This window comes from Callorhinchus milii, unplaced genomic scaffold (genome assembly GCF_018977255.1).
Source record: "Callorhinchus milii isolate IMCB2004 unplaced genomic scaffold, IMCB_Cmil_1.0 Scaffold6, whole genome shotgun sequence".
Taxonomy (NCBI): Eukaryota; Metazoa; Chordata; class Chondrichthyes; order Chimaeriformes; family Callorhinchidae; genus Callorhinchus; species Callorhinchus milii.
In genome coordinates, this window is record NW_024704747.1 from 25954132 (window position 1) to 25973609 (window position 19478).

Consider the following 19478-nt stretch of genomic DNA (forward strand, 5'->3'; position numbering starts at 1 on the left):
CACTGAGCCCGGGGCTGCTCATACTGTAACGCGCAGGCCCAACCTGAAACATGTCACGAGTCCTAAATCCTCCTTGATGGTCACAACCCTGATTGGCAGCTTCCTAATTAATCTGAGCAGAATTGAGCCAAATGGCCTCTGCTAAATTGATAGATGCTTTTGTGGTCTTATTTCTGCTACCTTTTTCCTTATCACTTTCTGTAGACTCTTTCCCACTATCTTGCACAAATCGTATTAAAAATATATTTGTAAATTTAGGCAGTTTACTTTTGATGTCTGGCTGTTGTGAAAAATATTACCCAGTTAAATGTTGCTACTGACTAAAGTTAGCCTCTATAGTTTTTATTTTGCGTATCAAAAAAGCTTGTGGTTTATTTATACTAGCATATTTTCAAAATACTACCTGCAAATATTTTAACTGCTTAACTACTATACATGTAACATGAAAAGAGAATTATATTTTTGAAACCAACACCTGACTTGAATTACACTGGTTTGATATTTGGTCGCTGAATAGTGAAGAATTAGTGAGAAAGGGAACAGGTTTTCAAATGAAACAATTTTGAAGAAAATTATGTACATTTAGTTTCTGTGCATATTTCTCTTCTTCCGCCCCATTAATATAAAAAGATCCGATGATTCATCATTAGTAGGGTGGATTCCGAAACTCAACCATGCTGTCTGAGAACACAACTGAGATGGCTAAAGGTACTTCCTACAGGGAAGAGAGATTGGATGAATTGTTACCCAGAGCACACACAGTATAGTTCCAATTATAGAGTGACTTTGGGAACAGGGGGCTTGCCTGCCGTTGATTGATGTCATGAAGTGTAGGGAGACTTGGAAGGCTAGGAACATTTTAATTTTTCTTCTCTTTCCACCCTTAGCCATGGTTAAGTATAGAGCAAAGATATGGTTTGAGGAATGAGTTGTAGTAAGCGAAGAAAGGGAGGCAAGAGCACAATGAATTGATCAAATTCAACTGAACAAGCAGCAGTTCCCAAATGACATATCATGGTGCAGAACTTGATCATAACCCCATTTTATCCAAATTGTACACATTCCAACTGCCAGTGGTATTCGTCTGGATTTCGGTAAGATCAATGATTGAGGCAAGAGAACCACAAGTGAATATTGGGCATCCCTGTTCTTCACGAGTTCACTTAAATCAGGCCATTATTACACTAGGATTTAAAGTTAATGCACATTGATCTGCTGGCTGCTAACACCATATTAATGTAGGATAAGTCCCATTTCAAACTTTGGAGGAGGGTGGCAGAAAGCATAATCAAAGAGGAAAGTCTTTGAGACGGTACTTCAAGGAAGCAAGGGAGGGGCGAGACGTAAGGATTCTGAGATGAAGTTCCAGAGGGTTGGGGCAGAAAAGCTGAAGGCCCGACCACAAATGGCGGAATGGGCCAAGCGGGGGACGTGAAGCAGGCCAGTGCCCGCTGAGCGGAGGGACCAGACTGGTTGGTATGGTGTTAATGGAGGTAGGGAGGAGCAAGATCATGGTGGGCTTTAAAGTTGAGTACAAGAATTTTAAACTCAATCCTCTGAGGGATGGGGAGCCAGTGAAGCCAGGCAATGATGGGGGTGATCAGTTTATAGAGTTTGGTGCGGGGAGGGGGGCACACAAGCTGTTGAGTTCTGAATGATCTGCAGCTTGAAGAGGGAAGAGTTGGAAAGTCCGGCGAGCAGGAAGTTAGCATGGTCGAGCAAATAGCAAACATTATGGTTGAAGATAAACAAACTACAATGATTATTACAATAGAAATCAATTAAGCATTCTCCTTTGCAAAACAACTTTGCAAAATATGGCTTGTTTCCAACTCACTGATGTCTGCAATTGCTGCAGAGCTTTTGTTGCCTGAACACCAAGCGCTTATGTCTCCAGTTACTATCGTCTTTAGTTCCTTGATGTCTGTTCTTTCTGGGATGGCCTCCCTTTCTTCTGGTTCCCTGAGATCTACCCACGTGTATTTTACTGCAGGAGTTACAGGATAGTGATCAAGAAGAGGAACTCCAGATGATCTTGGTTTTTCGTTCTCTTCTCTTTCGTTTCTAGGCTGATGCATGCTCCTGCTCCTAGCTTGGCTAAAATCAGCATATGCTTCACAGGACTGAATGTGGAGCTCCTTTGTCTGTACAACCCGGTTTCATGTCGAGCAATGATTTTATCAACTGAGCAATCGGGCAGTTAGATTCATATTAAAATGTAACCTTTGAAGAAACTGATCAGGAAGGTGTGTTGGTGCTTAGATGAATGACATAGTGAAATAAAATAATAATCTTCACATTTGATATACCATCTATAAGTTCAAGAACAGTTTCTACAAATTGCAGTGACTATTTATAGGCAAACATAGCAGCGGATTTGCGCACAGAAGTGTCCCTCAAACATCCATGAAGTGAATCACCACTTTTATCAAAGGATTGTTGACCGGGACACCGACAGAAACTGCTTTCACTTTTCAAACAATGTCATGAGATCTCTTAACATCAACCTGAACAGGCAGACAAGACCGCAGTTTAATATCTAATTTAAAAGATGGCACCACTGACAATGCAGCAACCCCACCCTCCACCCCTAGCGCAAAGACCCAATGTGGGCTTTGCCGCACAAGCGTCTGACCAATAGATGAAAGTGCTACAAACTTGAGCCAGGCTGCTTTTTGGGTTAAAAACACTTAAGTAATATTAGGCCTTCAAAGTCTTATCAGGAAAGATAAGGACAGTTGGAACTAAAGCCTAGAAAATCAAATGGGAGTAGTCCCTGAGGTATTGACCTATCATCTGATCAGGGAAAAGTAATTGAAATCTTATAAAGCCCCTTGAATGTTTACCTCCCCACGAGGTAAACCTGTTCATGGATTAAGTAGAATAACAGTAAATATATTTACCAACAGTTAAACCAAGTCCTTTTCCGTAAGTTTAGATTTTTGCTGGAATGTTTTATTGGTCCCTGAAGATACAATAGCTTAATACCGTTCATATCAGTAGAGATGGTTGAATAAACTTGTTTGCCTCATTTGCATACTTCAGGTGCAAGAACAGAGACTAATTTCCAACTGTGCTCAGTCTCCAGAGCTACCTCGACTAAAGCTCCAAAAATAGTGCATTTTAATAATTTTTATTTAAACGTCTGTCGCTGTAAGCAAGTCTTAACATAGTTTGTTTGTCTATTTGTGGCACTCATGAGTTGTTTGATCCCACTCATTATAATAGTCATTATAAACTGGCTATCTGATATTTGGGGTAATGATTAATTTTTGTGTTCAAAATATGCCATGTTGTCAGAGTGTGGAGCAAGAAATCAGTGTTCGATTCAACACTTAATGTTGAATGTCAGGCCTATGGTGGCAGTAGGGATGGTTTAAATGTCCCTGGGTTAGGGGAAGTTTAAAAAATGTTCATCCTATGAGCCAGTGACCTCAAGAGTGAGTAATTGAATTTCTATGTGTATGTTGTGTGTGTTTTGTGATCCATTTCTACTTTGAAAAACACATTTTGCCGATGGTAGTTTCCATTGAGCTTCAAGTGTTCCTTTTGACGGATCCAAACATTTTTTTAAACATTGGAGCATCATTTAAACACAGATCAATTGTTATCAAGGCGGTGCTGTGGTTCTTTTAGATTGGTCTTATTGCAGGAAAACATCATTTTGTCTTTTAGAGGCTCCAGAGTGACTGATTATGATTGAATTTTGGGCCGAAGAGCCTATACTGCATCTGTGACAACAATTGTCACATAATCAGTAGTCAGCACAGAATCCTAGGATTGAATGTCTATTTGGTGTTTATGGATCAGCTGCGAAAGATGCAACGCAATTGAAGAGTTACACCATGACAATGTGTCTGATCATCACTCAGTATTTCTTAATGAACATTGACTCAGCTAAGATACAGAAGATGACTGGGTAGGATTGATGAGTCTTGTCAAGGGAATCACCAAATGAAGTCTGGATTGAGAGATTGTTGATGGGTGGTAGGCAACTGCACAGGCAAACACCCACCATGCTCACCAAACTACATTATTATATTGCAAACTACTCTCGTACCATTGTAGGGTAATGTCAAGATGCACTAAGCAACTGTAAACTATAGTGTATTGTGTTCTTTCTCTAAATGCAGCAATCCAAGATAATGATTTGATTGCTGTGTTTATTGCTGAGGGTTGCTGTATTTAAGCCAAAAATGAAACTCCTCCAGGAACGTTTCATTCATCCCCCAAATCAAATGTATTTAGAACATAAGATCTGAAGTCTTCTCTCCTCTCTTTCTGCTCCTTTCTTTTCCAATGTGAAATTGTACAGAATATCCCTGTGGGAATTTGAATCCCATTTGTAGCAGTCAAGCCACACTTGATAATTTTGATACTTTTGATCCTTGATATCCAGCCACCTGAGATACTTTAGTTTGGTACTCTCGTTTGTTAGTGTAAAATGAGGCAGCAAAAATCTGTTTCCAAATGAACAGTTCACCTTTACATTGCAATAACTCCTCTCGTTTCTTTTTGGGAAAGTATTTTTTTTAGTGGCAACTTTTTAAATCAAACTGGTTGGTTTGAAGAGCTCGCTCTGCGGAAACGTGTTTTTTTTAATCACAGATATTGATCAGGTCATTGAAATATTTTCTGCATAAATATAAAAAATATACTTCACACCAAATCTGTGAAAGTTGGGGCAGAACATTGATCCCAAGTTTGAGGACACTTTTATCAGAAACCTTGGTTTTGCTCCTCCACAAGTGATGGTACCCTATGTAAAGGACAGTTCAGTTGCTTAACTGAATGACCAATGGATAGGACACAATTTACTCTCTCTTGTTTTCTCTTGCTTGACCTATGATGTATTAAAAAATAAACAAGTACTTGTATCCCACTTAAGGGAAACGGCTGCAACTAGACAGCTTGTGTACTCCTTGATCTTCATCCTTCACTGGATGAATGCCAGATTACATGGCACCCATCTGTGGTATAGCTGCTTAATTTAAATGTTCTCATTTAATGTGTTGGTGACATAAATAGTTAAAGTACTGCCCACTGGGTTTTATACCCATTGACAGCCAATATCAATTTAAACGCGTGTATAACTTATTTTGTCGTTACCTGTGGCAGTAGTGATGCATTCTTGAAGTAGGACTTTCAGCTTTCATTAGAAAATCTTTTGTTTCTGTTTGAGATGATCAAATCCTCCGTTTTAAGAATTTAATTTGTTGCCTTATATACTCTTCTGGATCTTTTATATTAACAGATTGAAAAGAAATGTCTGCTGCTGTAGATTTCACCCATTTATTTTGAACAAACAATGCATGTTTAGAATTTGCAGTTTGGAAAAATACACAATCCTACTTTACAATATATTTTTTGAAGTCTTTGAGAAACCTCAACGATGTGATCAGGCGCTATATCAAATGCAAGGATTATTATCATTATTATTGTATCCAATTTTTATATTTTCTGCCAGTTCAGTGCTGCTTCTAGAGGAGCCCTTAATTGAACTACTGAGGTAGAAATTAACTCCTCTGTCTGCCTGGCTCAATTGGAAGCGCCCTCGCCTCTGAGTCACAAAGTTATGGGTTTAAGCCCCAGGTTGGGACTTGGAACTTCATTGAGGGTGACACCCCAATGCAGTGCAGGCGGAGCGCTGTATTGTCAGAGCTGACATCCTTTGGTTGAGATATTAAACTGAGATCCCGCCTACCTGTTCTGGTGGATGTTGAAGATCCCATGGTACTATTGGACAACAATCCTGCGATAACAAAAAATAAGCATTTAATTCCGAGTGGATTGTGAGACATTGCTGTGCACAAATTGGCTGCCATGTTTAACTACAAATACTGTCATTACACTTTACAGTAAATCCTATGAAGCGCTTTAAGACATTGACCCAGCATGAAAAGCACTACATGAAATGCAAATTAAGTAGATATTAGCGGAACCTTGTGTTGAACTATTGAGTCATGGCTATCCAGTTAGAGCAAGATGGTTTTCTTCCATAATAAAGTGCTATAATAGTTTTCTAGTAAAGAAACTGCATCCTTGCAGATTAAACCTATGATAACCTGCAACCTTCTGCATGTACCGCTCTAATAAATCTGAGCTGCCTAATTTACATGACCTCCTCAGCAGGGAATGTAAAATGAGAGGAATGCTGTCTAGGCTGTGAATAAGTGCAGGAAAGGCTAACAAATTTATTTTCATTATCTGGAAAATATTTGGTGGGAATGGATGTTTATGCTTTATTTGCACAATTGAGTTTCCTGTGTCAAATTTGTTCCTCTAAGTATTTGGTTTGCATATTTCCTTTTGCAAACTTAGTTTATATTTTCTTTATTATAATTTGATGTGATTAGTTTATTGATACTGAAGTGTTTTATACCCTACTGGTGTGTGGGCATGGAGTATTGATGTAGGACCTTCAAAACATACAGTATTTTGTAAAGGTATGGGAGGGTGCCATGTGCTCGCTGCAATAGTGTTAATATCTTCCACTATCCCATGTTTGCTTGTGGTAAAAATAGGCTGGGAAAGGTTATACACACCGCATAGAAGATACAAATGGGCTGGTGGTAAGATAGTAAAGGTTAGAGGGTTCATGGGGCCCTTAATGAGCTATCATGCTGCAATGTTGAATGTTTTTTTCAACTATTCTAAGGCTAGAGCTTCAAGGGTGACGTGGTGCCTTTCATGAGGAAATTTATTTCAATCACTTGTTTGATTGAGGAGAGTTTTATCAATATGAAATATTCCATAATGACCGTATTTTTTCCCTCTAAAATAATGAAGTGATCGAACCTTGCTGTCACTTGCATAACTAATTTGAGTTTTAGGTAGAAAGTTTGGCATTATGTGCTATCAGATTGATGACTGATTAATATCAAAACTTTTCGTGCATTTGCTTAATCTGTTATTGCATGACATTGATGGTGCAAACAATGTATGGATAGTCACTCGTTTGAACCAGAGATCTACAAATCAGAGCAATTGAATTTGATGCATTGGCCATTGAATAAAAAGCGTAAACACAAAAGGCCACGTGTGCTTTAGATTAATGCTCACAAGAGTGAATACATTGGAAGATTTCCTTTGTAACATTTGTTTTTCTTCTACAGGCTAAACCTTCCACGATAGACATTCTGGAAAAAATTGACAAGGTAGTTTTCTCTTATTTCACTTTATCTATGATGTAGGATATTGTGAAGTATTTTGGTCCAGTTATATGTTTAAGCCATACTAGACCTTTTGAATACAATGTTTTATATCCCAAGCTAGTTATTTATTTAGAAGACAATTTATTATTTTTTATGCTCTATGATTGTCCACCAACCCTACTTCCTCAGCCACTCATTTTGCTCCCTTGTTAAATCTGTCAAACTCACAGCTTCCCTCTCGCCATTCATTACCCATCCTAAAAACCTTTGGTTCTTTTTGCATATAGTGGGTAAATGTAACAAATGCTGTTTTGCTCCAGTATTGACTATCACTCCTTTAGAAACTTTTCAAACAAATTTCCACCATAATTTATTCTGAGACTGGCCGATACCTTGATTTAGATTTTTTTTAAGTCACTGATATTATGGGATATGAAATGATTAGAATAAGATTAAAACAATCTAGTTCCTTAATAGTCACTGATGTATTACAAAGTGGAGAAAGCCTACCGATACTGGACGTATAATAGGGTCGTGAATGTTTATGTTCAGATCCGTTGAGTAATAACTTGGGATAAGCTGTTTCCAAAGGGGGGAAAGCGTAAAACTGCCATACACATTGTCTTTAGTTATCTCTGTATGTGATTAGCTGGTATATGGAGAATTGGTTTTGGATGGAAGTGGGTCCTCCTGTCTTGTCTTCTCACAGTAAATGGTGCAAGCCTGGAAACAAGCAAATAGTAATTCACAATTGGATGTAATCATTCATATAAATAAATAGTTGAAGAAAACAAACAATTGAAAATTTATACACTTCTTGTGGGTTTGTTCTCCATTACTAAGTGGTGTTTCACTGAAGCATGTGCTTAAACAAAGTATTTACGTGCTCAAGTTTTAGAGTTCTGTTTATGAATTGCCGAGACTGTAGAACTTGACTGTTGCAGCAGATTTTTTTTCTCTCCTTGCATCTTCCCTGTGGATCTAAGAACCAGCTGGAAAGCATCTGCTGCTTTTGGGGTGGAGCGGTGGCAGGGGTGTAGAGGGGGAAAGGGAAGAGAGGATAGAGAATAAAACTGAATAAGAACAAAGAAGAATGAAAAAAAAGAATTGGCAAATTTTCAACAATACCCATCTGGTATTGAACTTTCATAGGCTGCTCCATAACACCCTTTCCCCTAAACTTAAGCTTCAGCTACTACTGAAAACATTAGTTGGCTCATTGCAGGAGTGGCAAGGTTCAAAGTATTCATTGTGTTTAAGCGAAGCTTCTTCACTCTATAAAATATGCTATTTTTTTTCATTTATCTAGTGGGAATTCCTTAAACAAAATACACTCCATCCAGGCATTATTATTCTGTTTTAAGAGTGACAAGGAAGCATTTTACTCATTAAATTGATGAAATTTTTACAACCTTTGAGTCAACTTTCATCTTTTACAAATAGCGAGTGTTATTTATTGTTCTTCAAATTTTGAAGATCAAGGAAACAAAAATCACTGAGAGTTTTGGTAGTCTGCAACCTGGAGTCATATTTTTAATTTTTGTCATGTTCCACCGTTTCTTAAAAGTTATTGTATTTCGGGAGTACAGATTTGATTAAGTCCTTATATTCCTCCTTTCCTAGTTTCATTTGCAATGAGGATTGAAATCACCTTCAGGAATTTATTTTGCAAGGTGCCGGGCAACAGTTTTAATGCGCAACATTGTTGTTTTATACATCCACAGTAACTTTTTAGTAAAAAAATAAGTTGAATGTATTGAAACAATTCAGTATCTCTGAATGTCAACAGGGCAAACATTTTATGACTTAGTATCTTAAATCCATAAAATAAGACAGACATGTTATTGCGAGACCATGAAAAGAAATGCCACTGATCCCACTTCTGGGAAGATGGCTATTTTTGTAGTGGTTGAAGCTGGCTAGTCATCTTTTACCACTTTTCTGGTATAGTGCAGGACCACAGTAGACCTTTTGAATCAATGTTATAAATGAGCCCATGCTCAACTGGGGTGTGTTCTGAGGTGTTGCTTTATCTATCCATACCCAGTGTTTCAGCAGTCTTAAGATTGATGTTTCAAGGATCAGAAGAAAACAAATGTTGATGCAATAAATTATTTTTTCTTTGCAGGAAGTAAACGCATTGGAAGAATTCAGGGAAAAGAATCAGAGACTGCAGAAGATTTGGGTTGGGAGATTGGTCCTGTATTCATCAGTTCTTTATATCGTTACATTTATATTTGTGTACTTCTGGTGGTTTCCAGAGGAATGGACTTCACGACTAACCCTTGCACTTCCAGGGTTTTTATTTCCTGTCCTGTAAGTAACAACAACATGCATTTATATAGCGCCCTTCACGCTTCTCAGAGCGCTTACGTAACGGTCATGATTGTTGAACAGCAAAGCTCGACAACCAGTGTTATTGTTTTCCATTGGTACAAGTTATAGATGTTCACACCATAATTCTGTAATACTGACGTCTATTTAGAATAAGTAATGATTCAAATTCAGCCACGGTCTTCGTATAATTTCAGGTTCTAAATTTTTAATTCACTTTTTGTTGATGGGGGGGCAATGTAATTCTGATAGTAACGGGTAGAATAATGAAAAATAAATGCATATGACTTCAACCTTAAAATACTGCAATAATATTTATATTTCTGCCTTTGTTTTTCAGGGTTTGGTTAATAAGAAAAGCTTTGATTTGGCTGTTTCGCAAAAGGACCGAAAGGAACAGTAAGTAATTTTGCACATTGTTGTATGAAACATTTAAAGTTATACTAATCCTGTGGACAATTTTGCTAAATTATTTGCCATGTAATTTTGGGTAAGTTTAAACCAAAGTCTTTCAAAACTTATTACAGGTGATGCCCTCGAAGATTTAAAAGTACAACGCAAGAAAATTGTAAGTTCTGTAAACCTTTTTGAATTAATATTAATATTTTTTTGAAAACCATTTTCTTGCTTCAGATTTTTTTGATCATTGATTTAGTAGCTTTCAGGCAAAATAAGCTTCCATTTTAAAATTTGACAACTTATTTAGTATGTATTAAATAATCCGTGTATTTCCTCAATGTGGTGAGGATACCTCAGCATGCTTCACAGGATTTACTTAAAATGTGGTGACTGTTTATTTGTAGGCAAACACGACAGGCAGTTTGTCCACATCAACGTGCCACAAACAGCCATTAAGTTTTCCCGCAGATCAGTACAAAAGCAACAAAATTATGTTTATAAAGCGCCTTTCATGTTGGAAGGGTGTACACCCGAGCTGGCACTATTTGAACAGAGAAGAGAGTTCTCCCAGTGCCATGGGTCAACAATTCCCCAAATATAAAAAAATGGTGATTTGTTTCATGGCTGTTGTGGGACATTGCCATGCATAATTATATTGTCGTGTTTGGCTACAAATACAGTCACTCCATTTCACAGTGAATCCTGCGATGCTCTTTGAGATATCCTTCCAACGTATAAAGCTGCTATACCAAATGCGAGAATTATTATTAATAATAAAATAAGGAACTAATTTTAATGTAAAACACTGGATAACTTAAGAGCTCGTATGTTAATCACATCATAATGGAAATCTGCTGTACTCCTGTCCTTCAAACGACCTGGCTTTTTCCAAGGCCTTTTACAGTAGAGGCTGAGCCTATTTATTACTGTTGAGCTGGTATATTCTGGTTCTCAGCTGTCTTCAAAGATCACTGGCCAGATTTGAACAGTAACTATACCTCTGTTGCCAGTGATACACTTTAGGGGTGGGAGTATAAATGACTCATTCCCATTAAGTTCAAACAAAAGTGTCTCCGTAAAAAAATCTTTACAGTAAAACAATTTAATAGAAAATAAGGTAAGATAAATGGAAATGCAGAATAACCAAACTAAAATTAAATATTAAACAAGGTGGTAATGAAACGCCAAACTAAGTCTCAGACTTAATGATTTGTAATTCAATAGATACAACCCCATAAATTCCATCACAAACGTTCACCAGTAGTTCCTGTAGAAAAATTAGAGACTTTCTTAAAGGGAAGTTTCTATCAGAACAATTGTTTTACTGATGACCCGAAATAATTCATAAACGTTGGTAGCGTTGGTAACTTGAATATAATGATATGTCAATGAATCTGAAAATTTAGTATAAGTGCAGAGACATTTTTTAAACGGCTGAGATTTGAAGAATCACGTTTGCCATTTTAATGGTTAGTGTCCAGTCATTTCTGTAAATGGCAAGTATTTATGTCAAACCCTGTAAAAATGTACCATTTTAGTTTTGTGAACTGACGTGGGAGAATCATTTCAGAATTAAATACTTAATGACTTTAGAGACTGGCCACGATGCCCCAATTAAACCTTTTTATGTTATTGCAACAGCTGATGCAGCATACATTATTAATATAGTACTAGTTAGTTGCTCTAATAAGGTTTGAGGTACTTAGCTGGTAGAATTTTGTTTCAATGCGTGAATTTCAGCTTAAAGTATGTATTGAACTTTAAAACTGGTGCCGAAATCCATTGAATTGGTAGCGGGTCAGCATTCTGTCCTCTCATCCATTTAGACTGGATTCAGACTGATTTAGTCTGGATTTAAACTTATGGGATACAGTTGTAACCTTTGCCACTGAACTCTTCACGAAATGTGTTTCGATGGTCAATTGAGTAAAAAACAGGCCCTAATTCTGCATAAAAAACTGGCTAGGAAACCCACTGAGGATCGTAGAATATAGAAATGGTTCAAATGGCTATATTTTGCAACTACTTGATTATGCTTTTCTGATGTACAATCTTAAATTGTGCTTGTACTTTGAAGTTCGACATGACCACATAACAAAACTAGTTTGGCGACTGCTGGCTTCACTTGCTCTTATTACGGTTTAGCAAAATTGTTCAGGAACATTTCAAAAGAGAATTTCTGAGTGCTTAAGTTATCCATGAATATGAGATCTAAAAGTAAATTAGGTAGGTCGTTGTTAAGTATTTTATGCAAATTCAATTTTACATTTTTTAAAATATATTTTTCCTTCAGATAGGATAGCTCTTCAGATTTTGCCTTATTTGGTACAATATCTATTGTGCTCAACTGTGGCAGTGTTAATTGGTCAAGAACTAAACTGTTGTTCTTTGACTAGGATTGATGCTCTGGAGAAGATACTAATGTTGATAAGTGATGAAGGAGTACAGTGGCAAGAAATTCAGTTCTGCCGAGAAACATGAGGGAGAAAAGAAAAGCAAGAATTCCAAATATTGTTTCACTGCTAAATATATTAAACATCTTGAGAGGTACCTCAAATGAGGGGAGGGAGCGAACGAGTTGGAGGGATTCCACAATGGAGTTTTAAGTGCTTGGAACAGCCACGCATTAGCGAACTTCACAATATTGGATCGAATTTATGATGGTTACATTCATTTCCAGGCAAATACTTTGTTCAGCAGTGCCTTTTAAAGATCATTTACAGGTTTCACTTTGCTTCATTGCATAACCAAATCAGCGTAGGTATTAATATTAGGAATTGGGTGCAAGATTTTACTGTTAATCTCAAACCATAAATGTAGTTACTGATAGTTTGAGAGCAACAGATCACTGTTCTCAAACCATCAGTGTGGAGAGAGATTTGCAATCTTCTTGTAATAAACCGAAATAAAATGAATAAATTAAAAATAAACCTGAGTTCATAAATTACATGAGTACAGGCAAAAGTCAACCATTTGAAAACTGAGCAAATTCAGTTTGATTCGAAAGCAATCTCAACTGCAATATTAGTGATACACATGTGTTAGTTTTCATTCACAAGTATGCATTTAAACTGGAACATGCAAGGTTTTATTTAGATGTGGTATCAGTGATGTCATTTCAAGAGCTTCATCTCTTTTTGACGTAGGGTGCTGCCAGTATCTCCTTTGAACTTGAATCAAGTTCTTTCTGGTATGTGCAAACCCCATTAGCAGATGTTCTGTTCCTCTGCCTACATCAATTTTACATTTTTTGTCAGTTCATTGGGAGCTGTATACTCCCCGAAACCAATTCCAATCAGATTAAATTGAAGCAGATCGGACTGAATTTGTTCAGTTTTCAAATGGTTGACTTTCGCCTGTACTCATGTAGTAAACAGGTTTATTTTTAATTTGTTCATTTTATCTTGGTTTACAAGAAGATTGCAAATCTCTCTCCACACTGATGGTTTGAGATTAACAGTAAAGTTAATGAGATATTGGCCCTTATATGTCATTAAAGGAAATTTCATTGCTCTTTTTTGCCTTTATTGAGCTTTTGCGGCATTTTGCACCAAGCTAATTGCTTCTGCTAATAAATAATCTAAAATCAATGCTGACAGCGGTTAATTGGCACACCGACTTTATTTCTTAAAGCACTCTGCTAACGACCTCCTTTAAATTAATAGCATTAACTGCTATGAGGAAATAAATCTGAGGAATTGCCTGTCATTTACTGTCATGTCTAATAACTTTCAATAATGATTGCTGATAGATTTTTGTAAATTCCATTATTGAAGTAGGTGCATGTAATTATTCTCCTCATTATATTTAAACAATTAACAATATTTGGTGTTTCCTCGCAATGAAGCTGTTAAATGCAATTAACAGGCTTCAAGGCATTTTGAACAGTTTGTTCCCTTGAATATTTTTACAAATTTCCCCACTGTGACTGTTTTGCATTTTAATGTTTCACTGTAGCAGAAACAAAATGCCCTACAAAAGGTTATTTGCGTGTTCGTTCAAACACATTTGTCTCGATTTTTAAAAATATTACAAAAAGAGCAACTGTGTCACTTAAGTACGAACTAAAAGGAAAACTGTATATAAACCTAGAAAATGTTTCGGAAGAGATGGGGGGGGTGTTGATTGACTGTATGTGTGTATGTATGTAGCATTGCAGGTAGCCTCATTAACATGTTATAATACAAAGGAGTCGGATGAATGAAAGCTTAACAGATCTAGCTCATCTAGTCATTCCTCATTGCGTATCTATCTAGCTACTGGGGATCAGCAGTGCTTCTCTCCTCTTCACTATCTATAGGACTTGCAATGATCTCTTTGTCACGCTAACCAGAACTAGGCCCAGTACTCAAAATGAAACCTAATCAGAGCTCTGTATAGCTCCAGTGTCACGTTTGGGAATCTGAACTTGATTGCGATTTGAGCCAAGCATCCTGTGCATTTCTCTTTTTGCTCACGCTGGACATAGTGTAAGCAGTCCTTGGTCTCTTTTTCACAGTGGCCAGAGATACAGTATCGATTTTGACTCAGCTTGAATCCCATGAGCACAGAATGGCTTATTCACTGTCTTTTTTTCTCGGGATTCAAACAATTTCAGTGCCGATACTGGCATTTTGGGAAAAACACTGCTAAATGTTGGTACCGGCATTGTAATTACACTTTGTAGGAAAATTTTGGCTCCCCGGACCGGATTTCCCCCCATTAGTCCGGCCAGCTGGCGTTTTAGCTTTTAGTCTAAGCTATTGGAACCAGCTGACCTCATTGTAATGAAATTCACATCCAAGTCACTTCAGGTATATAAGGAGTGGGAGAGATCTCACCCTGGACTCCTGAGGCATTCCACTCTGTTTTTTCCCAATGACTACCCTGTTCTTCGTTCAATGTAGTGAGCTATCAAGTCTCATCCTTACCTTGAAACCCATTGACACTATTTTGTAAAGGAGGGAGTCAATTTTCGTACTTGTCAAAGTAATTTTGGAAGTCTTTACAAGTCTTTACCAAATCTTTACAACTTTCCACTGCCACTTTGGGATGTCACCTCCTCAAAGTCTATGAGAAGTCACATCATAAAATATGAACTCAATTTATGTATACAAGACAAACAAAATTATAGAATGTTTAGTTTAATAACTAAGGTGTGACCCATTTAGGTACTTATCAAAATTGCTCTTTCTCATATGAATTTGAGGGGAAAATAGAAGTAGTATTTCATAAACCCAGTTAGTTCCATTATTATTATTTCGTGAAAATTTGTCAATGATTGTAATTAATCAACAAAATCTCATTGTAAAGTTTTTAGTGAGTAAACGTCATTGTGGTAACTAAAGAGTGATTGACGATAATGATTTGTGATGCATCTAACTAGATTTTCAGTAGGAATGATTTTCAGAATGGTGTCAGTAAGCATGGTTTGGGGTAAAGAGGACTCTGCTCAGTGTTATGATGCATGAGAAACGTCATGCTAATATGCAGCTATAATATCTTTTTTTCTTCCCAAATAGCTTGAAGAAGTAATGGAAAAGGAAACTTACAAGAATGCCAAAATTATTTTGGAGAGATTTGATCCTGAATCCAAAAAAACTAAAGTAAGTCTTCAAATTTTTGTCAACATCCCTGGGATGTTGATGTAAACGGGTTCAATATAACCAAATAATAGCATCGTACATGAAGTTCAAATTATTGTCAACATCCCTGGGATGTTGATGTAAACAGGTTCAATATAACCAAATAATAGCATCGTACATGAAGTTCAAATTATACAAGTAACATATGACATGTAAAGTATGTTTTGTATGTCATCCAAGGTTATGAATTAACGTTTATTTACTGACCTAATTTGACTTGTGACTTTTTTTCCTTTAAATATTGAGCACGGTTGTGTTGGGTAAGGCCATAGCTATATATAGCTTCCTCTACACTTACTCACTGCTTTCCAAAAAATGTTCTTTAAATCTAGCCTCCCCTGTACTAATATGAATTGGAATTTCCCCATGTTATTGCCAGCATCCTGCTGCTGATGTCACTTTGTGAAAGAAGGATTTCAGTGGAGGTTTGTTTGTGTATGTGCAATACTTAGAATGCGACTTCAGTGTCGACTTGATGTCGAGAATTTTTATAGGCATTTGTTTCAGTAGTTTGTTTATACTGTATTGATACCATGTTTGAGACATATGATCGAGATGACCAGCTATTACAAGATCCACTTGTAGAATTTTTTAAAACCACATAGTTAAACACTTCAGATGAATTCAGTTAGCAGACTAATTGAATGATGCCATTCATTATAAATTACTCCTGGTTGTCGTATCAATTACACTTCTTTGACCATATTAATAGATTCATGTCCAATGTTGATATCTGTCAAATGTCAGTGACAAAAGTTGCACAGCTGTTCTGCTGGCGTTATAACAATTATTGATCTTCAGTGTCATAAAAATTGGGTGCCTGTCAAAAATTGATCATGCAAATCAATGCATGGACAAAGAAAACTTGCACTTTTTCATTCATTGTTTTGTATTGATGACTGATGTATGCATTTTGGTTGGATCTTATCATCATACTTTCTATGGCAAAAAAAATGATGCTTGTGTCCTTTGCAAATGTACTTCCAGAATAGTGTAAGCTTTTTTTTTTTGCACATACCTTGCTCAATCTCTGCAAAACGCTACGTGTTTTTCCAGATGCAAGGGCAAGTTGTTATACGTATTGTGTTATCACCCCGCAAGAATACCTTTGGGAAAGGTTAAAGCTCATTACATTAGATATACTACTGGATATACTAGATACACTAAATACACTGTACTGACACAGATAAAGATAATAATCCTTGCGTTTGATACAGCACCTTATCACATCTTCAAAACGTCTCCAAGCCCTCCACAGAATATACTGTAGAGTGAATTGACTGTATATTTTGTGGGCAAAATGCAGCAGCCAACACAGCAGTGTCCCACAAACAGTCATGCGTACCAAACCACTTTCAGCGCCTTGGGACGTCCTCCCAAGGCGCTGTACAAATGTAATCTTGTTGTTTTGTTCCAATCCATGAACAATTATTGACCTGGGTTTACTATTGCAGTATATGAAGGATTTGAAGATTCATGATCAGTTTATCAATGTGGAAGATTTCAAGGGACCTTGAATTAAGTATCACAGCAAGCCTCTGTTCTAATGTATAAATTACATTTTGATATTTTTGTTAATAGGAACTTGATCAGCCAGCATCTGGAATCCCAGGTACTCCAAGATCTGGTCAAGGTAAACTTGTTTACTTAAATACACAGGCAGAGAGTTGTGTTCAATGTTTTCAATTGTTGGTGAAATTATTAACAATTATCATAGTAGTTCTATTCCAAAAATATTTTCATGAGAGGAAATTGTTTAGTAGAGAAGCTTATGAACCAGTTTCTTCAGAACATGGAGTTGTATTGCTGGCTGCAGTTGCATGAATTAAGAAAATCGTATTTTCACAGCATGTTGACTGTAATAACTTTCTCCTCTCCATCAGTAGAACTGCGTCAGCGGACCTCGGGTCAGAGAGGTCAAACTCCATCCACTCCACAAAATCCAAGCCAGGGAAACCCACGTGACCTACAAGCTGGCACACCTGCTCTGCAACCCAGCACATCTGCACCCGGTGGACCCCCAGAAAAAGTTCTTCAGGCAGTTTCACAGACACCTGTACTCTCGAGACGGCCCATTTCCCCAGCTACTCTGATGCCTGGAATGGGTAAATGGAGCATTTGACTTTAATCACGGCTTTCAGTACTATCCCCGGATACCAATAAAATGGATAATTTTCTTTGTACATAAAATAGATCATTTTCTTTCTATACAAAAAGAGTGTTTTATTTTCTCTGCTTTCAGAATCAGATATCTGATATTGTAGACCTCCATATTTAATTAACCATTAGTCACTGGCAGCTGGTCTCTCATATCTCTAAAACCCTTGACTAAGCTTATTAAAACGTTGCAGCACTCCTGTTTAAATGGTAATAAATGTATGCCAGCAAAGTAGAAGCAGACTCACTGGGAGAACAAAATACAACAACAAAATTACATTTACATTTTCTTGTATTTAGATAATTATAAAGTTTGTAAAACATTTTCAACGATCCTGTACAATGGCATTTGTTGCATAAGCTGTTAATATGTTTATTTATCAGAACTGCCTTTTTGCTTTTAGGTTTTCCACATCATTCGGCAGACTGAAAATCAATTAAATACTAAACGTTGAACTACAGGGCTTCCATATGGTAGTAAATTAATAACCAGCAGGTAGCTAAGAGTTTGCCAAGATTTACAAAAATGACCAGTCATCTTGCCGTAATTGCTCTTGATGTTTAATTACATTAATTACTGTTGGCCTGAATAGCAGCAGAAAATGACTCCTGCATCACGAGGGTTGCAAGTCCTTAAGTTATTAATTCTGTGCATCCTTCTGAAACATTTTTCCCCTGCAGTGCATCTGGCAGCAGTTCCAAACAGCTGTAAGTTGTTTTTTGGTGTGTGTTTTACACTGAAACAATGTTAGTACCACAGCATTGCATCAGTGCAACCTCAACTCCTATGATACTTTGGAGAAATATTGATGCTTCTCTACATCCAAACACCTCAATTGAAGTTAAACGTTCTTCAAAGACTTGAAGATTAGGATTGCCAATTTTGGTATAGAATTTAGAATAAAAATAGCTTGCAACTAATTTCAGTAAAGGTAACTCGAATAATATTTGTGAACCGACTCTATTGGTAAGTCAGAGAGATGAAAGAAATCTAATTCGCTACCTGAAGATGTAAAACTGTACACAAATGTAGAACATCAAAGATTCTTACAAGTTTGGTTAACTTGTGCACAATTTGTTATTTTAGTTCAATATCCACAATGAACATTGCCAAATACATTAGCATAGTATGGTTTCAAATAAAGAATAGTTTTGTGATAGTATGTGTCAAATAACCCCTTCCCAGTATTAACCTATGAATTCTTATAATTGCAGGTCTACATCCTCCTGGTCCTCCACTAGCCAGGCCCATCCTCCCTCGGGATCGAGGGGCTGTTGATAGAGTAATTGAATATTTAGTTGGTGATGGACCACAGAACAGGTGGAGTTAAATAATCATTTGTTGCAATTGTATGACATTACTTACTAGATTTCTGACGTTATTTGAATTCAATTGTAGCCCTTTAATCTTTTATACTGTTTTATTGTTAATCTTCTCAGATATGCACTTATCTGTCAGCAGTGCTTCTCCCACAACGGCATGGCCTTGAAGGAAGAGTTTGAATATGTTGGTAAGTTTATTGAACTTAACTATAAAGCAGTGCTGCACTTCACAGGGGAGATAAAGTAGAGATTTTGTTTTAAAGTACTGTTATACCAAACTAAACAAAATATAATTATTCTTGGTAAGGAAATAGCAAGAAAAGCTTAAAGAATAGGCCATTGTCTCTGACCTCAACCCATCTTTGCCACATAAAGCAACTGTACATGAAGACTAAACTTCAAAGAATAAGGAACACCATCCATAACATAGATAATGTAATTTGTAATGTCTTTGTTTCAGAATGAAGCATCAGTACTATAAATAATG

General features: G+C 36.8%; 1 protein-coding gene across 1 annotated transcript in view; it reads left to right on the forward strand.

Moving 5' to 3' along the window:
* lnpa (limb and neural patterns a) overlaps positions 1–19012 on the forward strand; it is a 40555-nt gene extending 21543 nt beyond the window's left edge. The window contains exon 11 of the mRNA XM_042336428.1: positions 18990–19012. Within this exon, the coding sequence (XP_042192362.1) occupies positions 18990–18999 (10 nt within the window). The 3' untranslated portion in view covers positions 19000–19012. The remainder of the gene's footprint in view (positions 1–18989) is intronic.
* Positions 19013–19478: the final 466 nt, after the last annotated feature.